This window comes from Schistocerca piceifrons, chromosome 10 (assembly GCF_021461385.2).
Source record: "Schistocerca piceifrons isolate TAMUIC-IGC-003096 chromosome 10, iqSchPice1.1, whole genome shotgun sequence".
Classification (NCBI taxonomy): domain Eukaryota; kingdom Metazoa; phylum Arthropoda; class Insecta; order Orthoptera; family Acrididae; genus Schistocerca; species Schistocerca piceifrons.
Window position 1 is genome coordinate 1,802,784 of NC_060147.1, and position 17,801 is coordinate 1,820,584.

General features: G+C 43.3%; 1 protein-coding gene across 2 annotated transcripts in view; it reads right to left on the bottom strand.

The window, feature by feature from the left end:
- The window catches only part of LOC124718935 (protein Lilipod), a 348,987-nt gene that overhangs the window by 77,459 nt on the left and 253,727 nt on the right, over positions 1–17,801 (bottom strand). For both annotated transcript variants that reach the window (XM_047244598.1, XM_047244599.1), the window contains exons 3-5: positions 10,886–11,025; positions 6,621–6,724; positions 4,246–4,372 (exon numbers count right to left, since the gene is read on the bottom strand). In XM_047244598.1, coding sequence (XP_047100554.1) covers positions 4,246–4,372; positions 6,621–6,724; positions 10,886–11,025 — 371 coding nt within the window. The remainder of the gene's footprint in view (positions 1–4,245; positions 4,373–6,620; positions 6,725–10,885; positions 11,026–17,801) is intronic.

Genomic DNA, 17,801 nt, shown 5'->3' on the forward strand with positions numbered 1-17,801 from the left:
CTAGCTGCATCTCAATTTGCAATTCATCGCTTCTGTTAGTTTCTACTACTGGCAGCACTGCAATTCTTTGCTTCACACGTGGCAGCCCTTTCACTTGTCGTGCACGTGTCACAGCCAGTTCACAGGATATAAAGGAGACACCGTAGCTGACTTTACTTCAGTGAACTCTGGCCGCATAAGTACCCATGAACACCGTCGACAAGTGTTACGCTAGAAAATCTGTGTGATCGTAAATTTTGTCATACATTTATATTTATGATTTATCACAAGAGGAAAGTGAATGTGTGTGCCAGTTTTCAAACTGATCATTACACGTAATTAAATACACATATAAATACTATCGTTTTGCTGCAAATGTCAAATGTGTATCGTATTCTCAGAAATAATAGTCGAGCACTGACAGAACTTTATTTGTTCATTTATTCATATCGACATGTTGTTCTGTCAATCCTGTCATTAAGGAGAATCTTCAGAAGAGACAAGTTCTACAATAACAGGCAGATACTGCTTACAAATTATGAGTAGCCTCACGAAATTGATAATTACGATAAGTACTTCCAAATTACTTTGTATACACACAGGGTGTCCCAGAAGAAATGGTCAATATTCATTGGAATATCAAAGGGACAATCATTTGGGGTAATAGAATCTTAATAAACATCAGATAGCTTAAAAACTATGAGCACTTCTTCAGTAGATCAGATGTATTTCACAGTAAGAAAGATTAAGTACTCCCAATAGCTCTTCGGGTCTCATGTTTACTGGGCTTTTTTGCTTTGAATAATTTTTCCTATCGTATCGTCAATTACTGATCGGTCATCCAGTATATGTTAGGAGAAAAACAGCTCCAGCACAACAACAACAACAACAACAACAACAACACTCCTCCTCCTCCTCCTCCTCCTCCTCCTCCTTCTCTACCAATGAGCCACTGTCACAAAGCATTTGTGTAACTGTTACACAGACCACTATTAGCTGTCTCTATACTGGCAGTCAGTCAGAGATAAGCAGGATTAGCTTTCCTGAGTGCAAATATCCATATTATTAAGTGACAATCTAGGGGCACGGAACCCTGACCGTGCTGCAGGTTGCCTATCTAACAATATGCAGGGCCAACAAAAATTTGATTTTCAGTATTTCATATAAATAACAATCGCATTTAAAATGTTGACATACTGTAATCATTAAGAGGTTTGGTCTTATGTGAAACGTTCAACACAGTAGGACAAGTATTACAGTTAGAAACTGTGTATATGTCTCGAGGCAAATACCCGGAATATATACATCTGGTATTTGAGAGAGAGAGAGCACCTGATGACTTCCAACAAACTTGAAACATAATTTTAACACATTAAGTTATTTGTAAAGCACTCAGGAATTTGAAACTGTTTTAAACATGGGAGTTCAATTCTTTACCAAATCAGTTGTTTATTGGCCAAGATACACTGTAGAAGGAATTGCTAACGATCACTACTGTGCGTCCTGTCTGATGTCCACCGGCAAATTGTATCGATACAAAGCCCCACTGTGGGGGGGAGCACAGGGTATATGGAAATTATTTTTACTTCTAGTATCGGTGGTGGATACTAGACACACGGAAGGAAAAATGAATATTGATCTATCTTCTGATGTTCGTTTAGCCAATATCAATTTTTTCACTCTTCGACTGTGTCTTTCCCTGTCCACTATTTGGGATGGACGTGTGGTGCGAGTGAGCTACGTGTATTTGTGTAAAAGCTTTTTTACAATATATCTTTTGGAAAGGGAGCCAGTCTCTTTAATTTCTAAAATACTCCTATCGGAAACCACACTGGGAAGCAAATCAACCTGCAGTCTTCTAGAACAATGGCGACCTCAACTGTGATTGTATTTTACCGTATTCTTTATCACGGCAATGGATGATGATTGCTTCTCCTTAAGAAAGGAGAAGTAAATATCACACTGTTAAAAGGAGAACTAATATACTAATCAATTAGACTGTTTCAGTGGTAATCATAGTGAGAGACAGTGGAGGTGCAAACTTGAAATGCTCGAATTGTTGCCGGTGAAAGAATCTGCCAGCCTCACCTCGAAATAATCCACATTAATCGCACCGCCCTTACATTGCCGTGCCTTAGTAACTACTATACATTGTAACCGTGAGTTGCTCAGTTCAATTCACTTGTTTTAGTAAGTAAGTAAGTAAAGCTGTTCCCAATCCAAAGATGGTTTAGAACACCACTGTGGTTTACTAGGCATACTATTGTCAGAGATGGTACATTGCTGTCTTACTCTCATGTTCAGACAGTCTTACCGGGCCAGTTATAGGGAGACCTGCAGAATACTGTGGGTTCCAAACAGTTTTTCGTATCGACAAACATTGCCAAAGGTGACAGAAGTGATAAATTGATCACAATAACATTAATGAGTAAACAAATTGGCATGCAACTATATTAATACCTAGGTCCCCAGAAACGGCTTCTTCAAAGTGTGCAGTTATCACTTTAATATAATATTCTTACAGCAAATTTTTTTAGAATGAACACTTTTTCACCTTAGTTGCATGTTCCAGAAGATTATGCCATAAATGGAATAGGATGAAGTTACGCTTGGAGAGGTGTGTGTGTGTGTGTGTGTGTGTGTGTGTGTGTGTGTGTCTGCACACAAACACTTAATTTATTACTAATTTTAAAGCCCGGGGGAATAAAATGAAATGTTTATGTCTTTCTTAGGTTTCTAAAATGTAAGATCAAAGTCTCCATTAATATGGACACAGTGAGGAGCTATTTAAGTTTCTTCACGCTGTGCAGTGTCCTCAGAGTTCTGTGGAATTCAGAAATGATTTACAATAGCTGGATTTTTTACCTTATTTGTAAATAAATGTGAGTCAATATATATGGAATCTCCCAATATACTCTCCACCAATGTCAATATACGGCTGACACTTTCCTGGCAACTTCATTACTCCATCACGGAACAACTTTTTGGGGATACTGCACACTCACTCGTGGACAACTGCCCGAAATTCTCCACCGTTGCCAAATCTCTTACCTCACAGCACTTCCTTCACGTTATCAAATAAAGGGTAATCAGGTGGCGACAGAATTCGGCGGTGTGGCACAACAGTGAAACTCGGCAATGTCAGCCTCACTATCACGCCACTGCCCACGCGGGGCCACGCACTGTCGTGCCGGAGGAGCACCCTTTCTGACCACTTGCTCTGTCACTTTTGCCGAGTCCTGTGTCCAAGTTGTCTTAGGGTGTTACACTACGCACTGCTGTTGACAGCTGCCCCTTCTGGAAGCCAGTCCACCAGCAGTATGCCCCCAAGTGTGCCAAAAGGCTTATCTGTAAATGGAGAAGCATGAAATTTCTTGGGCTGCAGATATTTCCATTGCATGAACTAGGTTTTTTCCTCAGGTGTAGGGCAGTGTCACCATAATTCATCTCCAGACACCAGTTTCTCCAAAAAATCTGCATCTTCATTCTCCATTTCCAATGTCAATGACAGACTTCAACTCTGTGCTCCTTCTGGACCTGTGCCAAGTCCCAAGTGGAACCCAATGCACACACACCTTTTCCACATCCAAGTTGTCACAAATAATGGAGTGCAGCAGGGCCGCGTGACAAAGGCCCGTACGCCATTCTATTTCGTCGAAGGTTACGCGTCTATCAGCCCTAACCCGATCGAGACTCGACTTTGGTGTTCTGGGAAGTCTGCGATGTCGACAGACGAGTACTCTCATTCTCGTGTGCAAATTCCCTTCGAGTAGCAAACTGGTCGAGTCAGTTGTAATAAGCCTTTGGGGCAGGAACTTCTTGGACACACACTGTAGTTAAATATTTATGAATACTTGTCGTTTCTACTCTTCTCCAGTTAACAACAAACAAAAGTTTCCTTTCACAAGATACACTATTCACAAATGCCACATAGCATTGGCAGTTACCAGAATCAGTTCGTCATCCTACGAGAGGAAGTGTCCACAGTGTGAGCAGTATTTGTAAAACGACTGTAAATCATTTCCGAATACCCCTCATATTTTCTCGGTTTGGCCTACACAGCAAAGGTCACCATTCTCACAGAAAATTTTTGTTAACTGCAGACTGCTCGAATCTGTCAACATAATTTAACTTTGCCTTTTGCTGTGCTTTTGATCTATTTCAATATTTTAAAATGTTTAAGAGCATTTGTACGGTACACTTTTTGAATTGTGATTCTCTTTCCCGAACACTTCCAAGTAACTGCAGTGCTCGAGTAGTACTTACTGAACATAACCATGATGGTGGAATGTTGGTCCTCGAAGAAAGAAGCGATGACGTACGTCATGCCCAACACGGTCACGCCCAGGAGCACGAGAATCACAAATGTCTCGTGCACCCTCGCCATGATACCCTACGACGGACACAAAAATAAGCAAACACACTGCCACTGCGAGACAGAGAAACAAAACATAATTTATGGGGAAAGTATTTGTTACCTTTACAGTCATTATGTGAACTTTCCATATAAATACACTAATATTAACAAAACACCAGATAAATAAATAAGCAGTCTTTAAACTCGGTAATTGCAATAGTAACACATGAACAGTTGCGCAACATCTCCATCTTCAAATCTGGTCAGTAGTAATGTAATAAAATTAAAAGTTTATGGAAAAAGGTTACATACTTAATTAATAAATGGAATTATGCTTCAACAACTTTTCATAGCTGTGGCTGATTAACAACTGATAATTGACAGGCAGAATATATATTTGATTGTGCAGGCTGAATGAAATGAGCAAATGAATGACTCAGTCAGTCATTCAATGGAATTGAAGCATAACATAAGTATGTGTGCTTATTTTATCTGATGGAAACACCTTTGTAAGGCAACTGAAAACCCCAAAACATACACGCAACTTTCAATAATTTCTTTGTCTCAGTGATACAAAATTTATCACATTACCTCACAGCTAACTTATACATCAGGCCTCACGGAGCTCTCTCTCTCTCTCTCTCTCTCTCTCTCTCTCTCTCTCTCTCTTCCCCCCCCCCCTCCCTCCCCCCCCCCCTCTTCATATACCGGAGGAAATGTGAAGGCAACGCTCTTCTATGAAGATCTTGCTTCCCCTGCTTTGGATTCTATCACCAAAAATAAGTCTCAATCATAACCATGGGACTGACAGAACACAATAAATCATATATACACTGCCGGATAAAAAATTAGTACACCTGGAAAGCTGATGTCAATTTTGACCCAATCGCAGAATACACGAGTGAGGGAATAGTAAATGTACTGATAACGATATTAACATCGTCCGCCACGGACAGCATAGAGACACAGCTAGTAGAGAGCCATCTGCGTCCACCCTTTAATACGGAATGCTGACAGCTAAAAAGCTCAGTGCAGTGCAAACATGTGAAGCCAGCAGGCAACTGTGCCACAAAGACGCACTAGTGCATCCTACAGTGAAATGAACGTGTTTGAAAAGGGTCATATTGTGGCCTTCCAACTGGCAAGACAGTCCTCTCGGAAACTGCCACACTAGTTGGGCAGCAATGGCAGATTGTACAGCTAGCACAGCACAGATAAGACTGTTTGTGAGCCCAGATGTGTCGACACGATCTGTTAGAACCGGTTATTAGCAGTGAGACTGTGAGCACACATACCTCTAGCCTGTCTTCCACTCAGGTTACAGCATCGACACGCATGGCTGGCGCCATCAGAGAACACTTTGAAGATGTAACAGTGCACCACGGTCTTCAGCGACGAAAGACATCCTGTCTGCGTGCAAGACACGGTCGTCTGCACGTACAACACGGGCCCCATAACCACTTTCTCGTAGAGTGCATTCGTTTCGAACACACGCGCCCCGTCACAGGCATTACGGTCTGGGGTGAGACGAGTTACGACTCTCGTTCACCTCTAGCATTTCTAGAGGGGACGCAAACCGGCACTCTTTACGTGCAGAATGTCGTCAGACACGTCTTTTTTCTATTCTTCCGACAGGAAGGTGACGTTCTGTTGCAACATACTGCCCACAAAACTCAATGTGCTCTGCGCGACACGCGGCGCCTTCCCCAGCCAGCACGATGTCCAGACTCGCCTCTGTTCGAGCACAAGCGGGATACGATCGGACGAGAAGTGACTCGTGCGACTCGACGACCGACAACTCTTACGAAAATACGAACGGGCGTGGTACGATGTATCCCGGAACAGTATTCGCCACGTGCACGACAGACTGGATGCCGGAGTGAATGACTGCATTGCTGCCCACCGAGGCTAAGCCGTGTACTTCAGCTCGGGACGATACCCGGTACCTTGGAACTGCTCGTGCTATTGATCTGTAAATGTAATCATTCCAGGTACTCCATATGCACGGTTGCAATAATAAACCTCTTCATTAATTTTTACAATACTGATATTAGTTTATAATTTCCAGTTTCTAACACACATAACCTCCAAAGCACAACAACAAATAAATTGTGTTCTATTATGTCTTTCCACAATTACATTTGTATACTCTTTTTGCAATAAACTTAGTCACTTTATAAATTTGATTGCTGGTTGTCTGTATGAGAGAGAGAGCTGTTTGAATATGTCTTAGCTACATTTACCCAACAACGGTAACACACACATCACTCTTAGTAATACTAACCTTACGGCAGCCGGGAAATCCTTCTGACTCGGTGAAGAGATATGCAAACGGCAGGAACGCAAACAGTGAGAGGTTGGAAAACAGGAAGATGTTACACCACATCCCTGTTCAAAGAAATTTAGAAACACATTACAGAAATCTAACAGTTTGAAGTGAGAAGTGTTTTAAATTAATATGTGCATTAATTACTACCAAAACAAGTAATACATTCACAGTATTGAAGAGCTTAGATGGCACAGAGTAAGTCAAGAGGAACAGTTAATCCTTATTGAGGGCAGTTTGAGTAGTAATACTAGCACTGCTGCGTACATTTTCACGATTTTTAGTATTATATGCGAAAGAGAAACTTCTGAGCGTCATCAGCACCACAAATTATTCATTTGTTTATTTTAAACATACTTATTAAATTGGAAGATAATATTATGCAACAAGCAGATTTCTCAATTGGTAAATGGCAACTCACTACTCTCTTAATAACACATGCACAATGACTAGCAAAGTAGCTCAACATAAAACTATGTCTGTGCTGAAACAAGGCTGACAGAGACTATATACACTATATGATCAAAAGTATCCAGGCACCCCCAAAAACACACGTTTTTCATATTAGGTGCATTGTGCTCTCACTTACTGCCAGGTACTCCTTATCAGCAACCTGAGTAGTCATTAGACGTAGTGAGAGAGCAGAATGGGGCACTCCGCAGAACTCACAGACTTCGAACGTGGCCAAAAGATTGGCTGTCACTTGTGTCATACATCTGTACGTGACATTTCCACATTCCTAAACATCTCTAGGTCCACTGTTTCCAATGTGACAGTCAAGTGGAAAGTGAAGGGACATGTACAGCACAAAAGCGTACAGGCCGACTTTGTGTGTTGATTGACAGAGACCGCCAAAGGTTGAAGAGGGTCACAATGTGTAATAGGCAGACATCTATCCAGACCACCTCACAGGAACGCCAAGCTGCATCAGGATCCACTGCAAGTACTACGACAGTTCGATGGGAGGTGAGAAAACTTGGATTTTATGGTTGAGCGGCTGCTCGTAAGCCACACATCACACCGGTAAATGCCAAACGACAACTCCCTTTGTGTAAGGAGCATAAACATTGTACGACTGAACAGTGGAAAATGTTGTGAGGTGTGACGAATCACGGTAAACAATGTGGTGATCCGATGGCAGGGTGTGGGTATGGCAAATGCCCCGTGAACATCATCTGCCAGTGTATGTTGTGCCAAGAGTAAAATTCAGAGGCGGTGGTGTTGTTAGAGTGTGGTCGTGTTTCCATTGGGAGGGGGGGCTTACACCCTTTGGTGGAGCGGTTACATGACAATAACATCCCTGTAATGGACTGGCCTGTACATAGTCATGACCTGACTCCTTAGAAAACCTCTGGGTTGTTTAGGAATGCTCACTTCGTGCAAGGCCTCACTGACCAGCATCAACACCTCTCTTCAGTGCAGCACTCCGTGATGAATGGGCTGCAATTCCCCAAGAAACCTTAACGCACCTGATTGAACATATGCCTGCGAGAGTGGGATTCAAATATTACCATTGGAGGGCGCCAAGAACTTTGAAGTCATTTTCAGCCAGGTGTCCGGATACTTTTGGTCACAGCGAGGGGAACGAGGGGTGGGAGGGGAACGAGGGGCGGGAGGGAGAGAGATGGGGGGAGAGAGTGGACGTGGGAAGGGGGGACGGGGGAGGGGGGAGAGGGTAGAGGGGACGGGGGTAGAGGGGAGGGGGGTAGAGGGGAGGGGGGTAGAGGGGAGGGGGGTAGAGGGGAGGGGGGTAGAGGGGAGGGGGGTAGAGGGGAGGGGGTAGAGGGGAGGGGGTAGAGAGGATGGAGAGAGAGAGAGAGAGAGAGAGAGAGAGAGAGAGAGAGAGAGAGAGAGAGAGAGAGAGAGAGAGCATCCGCATGAAGTATGGGTGTAGGAAAAGTGGTGGGAGAAGGCAGCCCATGATCTGAATGGGGAAGAAATTGTGTGGACAGAAGAGGGAAGGGAGAAGGTAAGGTGAGGCAGTGGGAAAAACATTAATGAAGGTTTAGATATTGCAAGAGCATAGCTGTGTAGTTCACAGAAACTATTGCCAGAAGAGAGTATCGAAATTGCTCGCGCAGCTGTTGCAGTCATTTGCGTTGTTGTGCGCAGCATGTTTGGCAACTGAATTGCCAAGTTTGCAGTTTTCCCCCGTTTGGCAGTGGCCATTCGTGTGAGTGGACCCTGTTACTTGTCATGTGAACATAGAATACTGAATAGTAATTGCAGTACAGCTGATATATAACATGGTTGCTTTCTCATGAGGCCCTGCCTTTCACAGTGTAGGACATGCCTGGGATAGGAGGTGGGGGGTGGGTGAACAGGGCCGGTCTCACACCCGGATCGACTGCGTGGGAATGACCGACTGGGCGCAGGACTGGAGTAATGAGCGACAAGGATATTCTGCAGATGGGGTGGGCGGCAGAACACACCTCTATGGTGATGTCGGTAGGATATTCTTCATCTCACAGCATGGCAAGAGGTAGTCTAAGCACAAGTGAAGGATGTGGTTGAGCTTTTCAAGGCCAGGGTGATAGTGGGTAATCGTAGGAGTGCTAGAAGGCATCTGGTTAACAGGTTTACTGGTGGCAGTAGAGAAGGTGGCACAAGAGTTATTTTTACGGATGAGCTGGATAGCTGTCGATAAAAGATTGACAGTATTTTAAATTGAATTAATAATTATATGAAAATGAAATTTTTGTCACCCCTACAAGTTGTTATATGGTCAAACTGCTACTGGAACTGGATGGCCATGCATTTCGAAATATACAAGGGACCTCCAATTCAAAGTTTCCATATTTCATAAAGAAAAATTACATACAATTTGTCATACTAAAATAATTTTATTGACATTGTACAACACTTTCTATAGAGTCACCATGTTATTCCAAGCATTACTGGTAATGTGAGAAAGTTGTTACATCAGGGCGGTTCCTGAGCTCGTAACCAACTGTTCACTGTCAACGTGACTTCGTCATTGGCATTGAAATGGTTACCTGCTAGTTGACTTCTGCGTTGCGGCAATGTGAAAATCACTTGAAGCAAGATCTAGTAAATATGGTAGATGGAGGAACACTTCCCACTGAATCCTCTGAGTCATTCAGGCTCCACGGGACCGAGCATTGTTGAGAAGGAAGAGAACTTTGCGAGAAAAAAGTCCGGGACTTGGCAGTTCACAGATTAACACCTCCCGACATTCCGAAAAGATTGTTGGTTGGTTGGTTTGGGGAAGGAGACCAGACAGCGAGGTCATCGGTCTCATCGGATTAGGGAAGGAAGGGGGAGGAAGTCGGCCGTGCCCTTTGAAAGGAACCATCCCGACATTTGCCTGGAGCGATATAGGGAAATCACGGAAAACCTACATCAGAATGGCCGGACGCGGGATTGAACCGTCGTCCTCCCGAATGCGAGTCCAGTGTCTAACCACTGCGCCACCTCGCTCGGTTATTCTGAAAAGATGGTACCCGTAACTTCCCCTGCCAAATACGTGACCTCTGTCTTTTTTTTGGAGCACTTTTGCAACGTTCCTTCCACACCGAGCTCTGATGTTTCGTGTCAGGGGTCGAATGATAGGCCCAGGCCTTATCTCCATTTGAGTACTCTTACAGCTTTCCCCGTGAACACAGGTTAATTCCTAACAGCTGTCGACGCAAGATAGTCGTTTTGCTGCAAAAAATGAATGCTACACGGCAAATCACAGATGGACAAATTTTGTAGTGGTAACTTGATCCTAACTGGCAGCATCTGGTAAGATTTTGCGGAATGCACCGTAAGCCGGTGTTAGCGTTGTCAACACGTACCGGTCCAACTTGCGAGCCCTCACACACCGTGGGCATAGTTTATTTTACAGAGAAATAAAGTAGGGAAAGCGTCCTCATAGATTCTGAACTCGAATGTAATTCGGTATCTCGAATGGATTTTAGAAGCTGTATAGTCTACAACACACTCACCCGTGCCACTTAGTTATGTCAGTGATATACCTGTTGAGTAAAATGTGCACGAATTTACAATCTGTGTTTCATTCATTTTTACACTGGTAAGTAACCTAACTGCACCAACGGCCCACTTGGACAGCATCGGACGGATCAGTGGTCACCGTGGGGTGGCACGAAAAACTTAGATGCATTAAGGGCACTGGCAAGCAGAAATGTTTGGCAACTAGCAAGCAGACTGGCGCGGTGAAGGATGTTGGTTGCAGACAATGCGAGGTGGTAGGCGCTCACCTTGCACGAGTGAGTGGTTGAGCCACTGGACGTAGTAGCTGCTGGGGTACAGCGCGAGGATCTCGTTGCTCAGGATGGAGATTGGCAAAAGCAGCGCCGCACCCAGGGAGACTGCCAGCGAGAACGTGCACAGCCACAGGCTGCAACAAAAACAAAATACCTCTAATGCTAGTCATACAGCAATGTGGCGAATGTGTATGTGTATTTTTTCTAATGTACCAACCTTTCATTTTGTATATAGGAGTATGCGATATGCAGTCTTCAGTGAATTAGTGAATACATTATTATTATTATTATTATTGTTATTATTATTATTATTATTATTATTATTACTACTACATTTATGTTTTTGTTTAATTATTTCACATTTATTATTCATTAACTAAATGTTATTTGGAATAAATGAATGTTCAGTAAATGACGAAGTTGGTTATTTCATTTCATTTGCCAAGATATCTCAGATTAGGAAAACTAAAATCAAAATTCTCTTCTGTCTACCAGTGAAGAGCCTCAACTGAAGAAAGCGGGCATTTACAAGATTCACCGTGAGTGTGGTGTTGCATACATAAACCAGACAACACAAACTGGATATTGGATGGTAGTTTTGTGGATCACTTCTATTTCCCTTCTTGTATACGGGTGTGACCTGTGCCTTTTTTCAAGAACTGGACAAGGTTTTGTCTTCAAGGGATCTACACCAGATTATTGTGAGAAGAGGGGCTAACTCAGACGTAAATTCAGTATAGAATCTGACAGGGATTCCAATGAGGTTTGGAGCTTTGTTCAACTTCAATGATTTCAGTTGTTTCTCAACACCACTGACACTAATACTTATTTCATCTATCTTTTTGGTTGTACAACGATTAAATTGGGGCAGTTCCCTGGGTTTTCCTTTGTAAAGAAACATTTGAAAACGGAGTTCAGCATTTCACCTTTTGCTTTACTACCCTCAATTTCAGTTCCTGTCTCATTCCTTAGGGACTGGACACTAACTTTGGTGCCACTAACAGCCTATACATATGACCAGAATTTCTTTGGATTTTGTGAAATGTCATTTGACAAAATTCTGCTACAGTAGTCACTCAAGGCATCACGCATTGCTCTCTCGACAGCCAAATGCGTTACATTCGGCGTCTCTCTATCTATAGCCCTACACTTTGTTTTACACCTATTATGCAGTCATCTCTCCTTCTTCAGAAGTTTCTTTACAGTGACTGTATACTATGGAGGTTCCATTCCATTACGAACTGTCCTACTAGGTACATGTCTATCCAGCGCGTGTGCAAATATTCTTTTAAACTTGAGCCAGAGTTCCTCTACACGCACCTGACCTGTGCTGGTACTTTCGAGTTCCTCACTGAGATGTGACACTACTGATTTTTTATCTAGTTTACTTTACGTATATATCTTTTTGCTTGTTTCAGGTGGCTTTGTACTTCATAATCATTGTCGCCACAACCGCATCACGGTCACTGATACCAGTTTCGTTGTGGACATCCTCAAAGAGGACAGGTCTATTTGTTGCCATTAGGTCCAATATAATTCCATCATCCATCTGTTCTAGGTAGTTTTCAGAGAAGGTATTTAATCAAGTTTCACAGGATGTCTTATCACATCCACAACTAACAAAATTGTAATTTTTCCAATTAATTATTGGTAGATTAAAGTCTCCACTGATGATCACAATATGATTGGGGAACTTACGTACAAGTGAACTGAGGTTGTTTCTGAAGTTTTCAGTTACGCCAGGAAATGAGTCTCGTGGGCAATACAAGGATTGACTTATTTTATGCTCAACCCTGGTACTGAGTCTTGCCCAAACAATCTCACATGCAGCTTCAATTTCTACCTTTGTGGATTTCAGTTTTTGTCAACTCTGATAAATACAGCCCCTCCATTTCCCATTTGCCTGTCTTTTTGATATACACTTAAATTTTCCCAAACCAAATTACTGCTATCAATTCCTAGTTTCAACCAGCTTTCTGTACCTACTATTACACGAGCTTCACTGCTTTTAATGGGCGCTTCAAACTCTGGCACTTTGTTGAAATGCTTCAACAGTTTACCATTAGTATTTTAATACTCTCGCCTGCGGGAGGCATTTCTTTCGACCTTACACCAATTGTTCCAGGTTTCCTACAGCCATCATCATCATCTGGACTGGACGGAGAGTCGCCTAATCTAAAAAAACCCTCGTGCGCACCCCACACACAGTCAGCTACCTGAGCAGCAGCCTGTGACGTGCAGTGCACGCCTGACCTGTTAATGGGTACCCTACAATTCTCAACCCCACGGGGCAAGTCCAGGAAGTAGCGGCCTAGCTTGTCACGGAACCTTAGAAGTCTCTGGCTCGGCCCTTCCACTTGACTCGTAACCGAAGGGCCACAATCAGCTCTGGGTACGATTCTGCAAACTGCGACCTTCGTCGAAACACCACGGCGAGGCTCGTCTTCTCGACCTCCTCTCTCAGTCGCTGGTATGGCCCGAGAATGACATCGGAGCCCAGACGGTGGCATCGTTTGCTCCAGCGTGTGCCACAATCTGCAGCTGGCTGCACCCCATTCTTTTAATGGTTGCTGGAATAGCCTCTTCTACATGTCGAATGACGCCTCCCATGCATTCTCACCGAGTGCACCTGCTGTCTTTTCCTATCCCTCGCTGCCGTTTTCCTAAGGGGTGCCATCATTTGCCATATGTTTAAACTGCTGCCTATTAACAGACCACTACTCTTTTACATTTGCCTCCTCCTGACAACAGAAAGAACAGTTTTCCCCAAAGCAGGTGTAGTGGGTGGACACCATGACTCCTCCCTGGTCCCCGCCCACACTGTACAGGACGCCTCCGTCTACCGCTGACACACGACTCGCAGTTCAGTAGACGAGCAACGGCAGGTCCTGCACTCCCTGCAGAGGGGGCAGGATTCGTAGGCGAGCACAGTACTCGAGGTACCTCTGGTACACGACTCTCGGGAGCTCTTCCAGCACACCGATTCGCAGCAGCTGTCAACTGTTTGACATAGTCAGGGGGATCTCCAGGTGGTTGCCAATGCCAACCAACTCATCCCGTGTTCGAGAACAGCATTCACAGTGGGGCTGCATTTTCGCTGGTGCGATGTATTAAGAGGCAGTGAACAAAGAACTTTAGTTCAAACCTGCTGATTATCTTTTAATCTGTTGAGCTATAAAGTTCCCAACTCCCTTACAAGAATTCAAGCAGATACACAAAATATACGGAGCGAAAGGCTATTTACAATTTGTACAGAAACCAGATGGCAGTTACAAGAGTCGAGGGGCATGAAAGGGAAGCAGTGGTTGGGAAGGGAGTGAGACAGGGTTGTAGCCTGTCCCCGATGTTATTCAATCTGTATATTGAGCAAGCAGTGAAGGAAACAAAAGAAAAATTCGGAGTAGGTATTAAAATCCATGGAGAAGAAATAAAAACTTTGAGGTTCACCGATGACATTGTAATTCTGTCAGAGACAGCAAAGGACCTGGAAGAGCAGCTGAACGGAATGGACAGTGTCTTGGAAGGAGAATATAAGATGAACATCGACAAAAGCAAAACGAGGATAATGGAATGTAGTCGAATTAGGTCGGGTGATGCTGAGGGAATTAGAGCAGGAAATGAGACACTTAAAGTAGTAAAGGAGTTTTGCTATCTGGGGAGCAAAATAGCTGATGATGGTCGAAGTAGAGAGGATATAAAATGTAGACTGGCAATGGCAAGGAAAGCGTTTCTGAAGAAGAGAAATCTGTTAATATTGAGTATAGATTTAAGTGTCAGGAAGTCGTTTCTGAAAGTATTTGTATGGAGTGTAGCCATGTATGGAAGTGAAACGTGGACGATAAATAGTTTGGACAAGAATAGAATAGAAGCTTTCGAAATGTGGTGCTACAGAAGAATGCTGAAGATTAGGTAGGTAGATCACATAACTAATGAGGAGGTATTGAATAGAATTGGGGAGAAGAGGAGTTTGTGGCACAACTTGACTAGAAGAAGGGACCGGTTGGTAGGACATGTTCTGAGGCATCAAGGGATCACCAATTTAGTATTGGAGGGCAGCGTAGAGGGTAAAAATCGTAGAGGGAGACCAAGAGATGAATACACTAAGCAGATACAGAAGGATGTAGGTTGCAGTAGGTACGGGGAGATGAAGAAGCTTGCACAGGATAGAGTAGCATGGAGAGCTGCATCAAACCAGTCTCAGGACTGAAGACCACCACCACAACAACAACAACAACAACAACAACAACAACAACAAATGATCTTTTGGATAGGGTGGGCAGCAATGTGCGGCTGTTTGCTGATGAAGCCGTGGTGTACGGGAAGATGTCGTCGTTGAGTGACTGTAGGAGGATACAAAATGACTTGGACAGGATTTGTGATTGGTGTAAAGAATGGCAGCTAACACTAAATATAGATAAATGTAAATTAATGCAGATGAAGGGGGAAAAGAATCCCATAGTGTTTGAATAGTCCATTAGTAGTGTAGCGCTTGACACAGTCACGTCGATTAAATATTTGGGCTTAACATTGCAGAGCGATATGAAGTGTGACAAGCATGTAATGGCAGTTGTGGGGAAGGCGGATAGTTGTCTTCGGTTCTTTGGTAGAATTTTGGGAAGATGTGGTTCATCTGTAAAGGAGACCGCTTATAAAACACTAATACGACCTATTCTTGAGTGCTGCTCGAGCGTTTGGGATCCCTATCAGGTCGGATTGAGGGAGGACATAGAAGCAATTCAGAGGCGGGCTGCTAGGTTTGTTACTGGTAGGTTTGATCATAACGCGAGTGTTACGGAAATGCTTCAGGAACTCGGGTGGGAGTCTCTGGAGGAATGGAGGCATTTTTTTTCGTGAATCGCTAGTGAGGAAATTTAGAGAACCGGGATTTGAGGCTGACTGCAGTACAGTTTTACTGCCGCCAACTTACATTTCGCGGAAAGACCACAAAGATAAGATAAGAGAGATTAGGGCTCGTACAGAGGCATGTAGGCAGTCATTTTTCCCTCGTTCTGTTTGGGAGTGGAACAGGGAGAGAAGATGCTAGTTGTGGTACGAAGTACCCTCCGCCACGCACCGTATGGTGGATTGCGGAGTATGTATGTAGATGTAACAGTGCGCCCCCAGAAAATCAGCGGACCAAGGCAGCCAATGCTAAGGTCTCGCAAAGTTATCAAAAAAGTCCCCTTCGATGTCGAAGCAAAAGACATAATCGACCAACTGCGCAACCACGGCCCGCATCAAGAAAGACTGAATCCATACAAACACTGATAGAAACACAGAACAAATTCACAATGATCCACCGTCAGTAATTACAAATTGAAACGTTAATTCTTTTATTATGGAATGAATGTGAAATGAAACTCTCGAAAATTACAAATATTCCAACAGGCATGAGGATGAAAGTAATACCTTCGGTATTCCTTCCCTCCTCATGGGAGGCAGAGTAATATTACTAATTTTCGCCTCACAAACATTAAGATACGCTCAATAGTAAATGCCTGATGGCCTAAAGTTATCGAACAATTGTAAAGTAAAAGAAATGAACCATCGCATAGCAGCGACAGAGTCTATTATTCTTTATCTTTGCCGTTCTTGCGCGGTGCCTTTAAATCTCCATGTACATGTATCGATTAATGGTTGTTTGTTGTTGTGGTCTTCAGTCCTGAGACTGGTTTGATGCAGCTCTCCATGCTACTCTATCCTGTGCAAGCTTTTTCATCTCTCAGTACCTACTGCAACCTACATCCTTTTGAATCTGCTTAGTGTATTCATCTCTTGGTCTCCCTCTACGATTTTCACTCTCCACGCTGCCCTCCAATACTAAATTGGTGATCCCTTTATGCCTCAGAACATGTCCTACCAACCGATCCCTTCTTCTGGTCAAGTTGTGCGGAGTAGTCAAGTGGTATAAAAAAGAATTCCGTTGTTTCAAGACAAATGAGGCTTTTCGCGCCTCACCTGTTGCTGTTTGTGTTCTATGAAAGGCGGACGCAGACTTGCTGCGTTCCGCAACTGTATTTTATATTTTATGTGAAAATGTTGTTGTTGTTGTGGTCTTCAGTCCTGAGACTGGTTTGATGCAGCTCTCCATGCTACTCTATCCTGTGCAAGCTTTTTCATCTCCCAGTACCTACTGCATCCTACATCCTTCTGAATCTGCTTAGTGTATTCATCTCTTGGTCTCCCTCTACGATTTTTACCCTCCACGCTGCCCTCCAATACTAAATTGGTGATCCCTTGATGCCTCAGAACATGTCCTACCAACCGATCCCTTCTTCTGGTCAAGTTGTGCCACAAACTTCTCTTCTCCCCAATCCTATTCAATACTTCCTCATTAGTTATGTGATCTACCCATCTAATCTTCAGCATTCTTCTATAGCACCACATTTCGAAAGCTTCTATTCTCTTCTTGTCCAAACTATTTATCGTCCATGTTTCACTTCCATACATGGCTACACTCCATACGAATACTTTCAGAAATGACTTCCTGACACTTAAATCAATACTGGATGTTAACAAATTTCTCTTCTTCAGGAACGCTTTCCTTGCCATTGCCAGCCTACATTTTATATCCTCTCTACTTCGACCATCATCAGTTATTTTGCTCCCCAAATAGCAAAACTCCTTAACTACTTTAAGTGCCTCATTTCCTAATCTAATTCCCTCAGCATCACCCGACTTAATTAGACTACATTCCATTATCCTTGTTTTGCTTTTGTTGACGTTCATCTTATATCCTCCTTTCAAGACACTGTCCATTCCATTCAACTGCTCTTCCAAGTCCTTTGCTGTCTCTGACAGAATTACAATGTCATCGGCGAACCTCAAAGTTTTTATTTCTTCTCCATGAATTTTAATACCTACTCCGAATTTTTCTTTTGTTTCCTTTACTGCTTGCTCAATATACAGA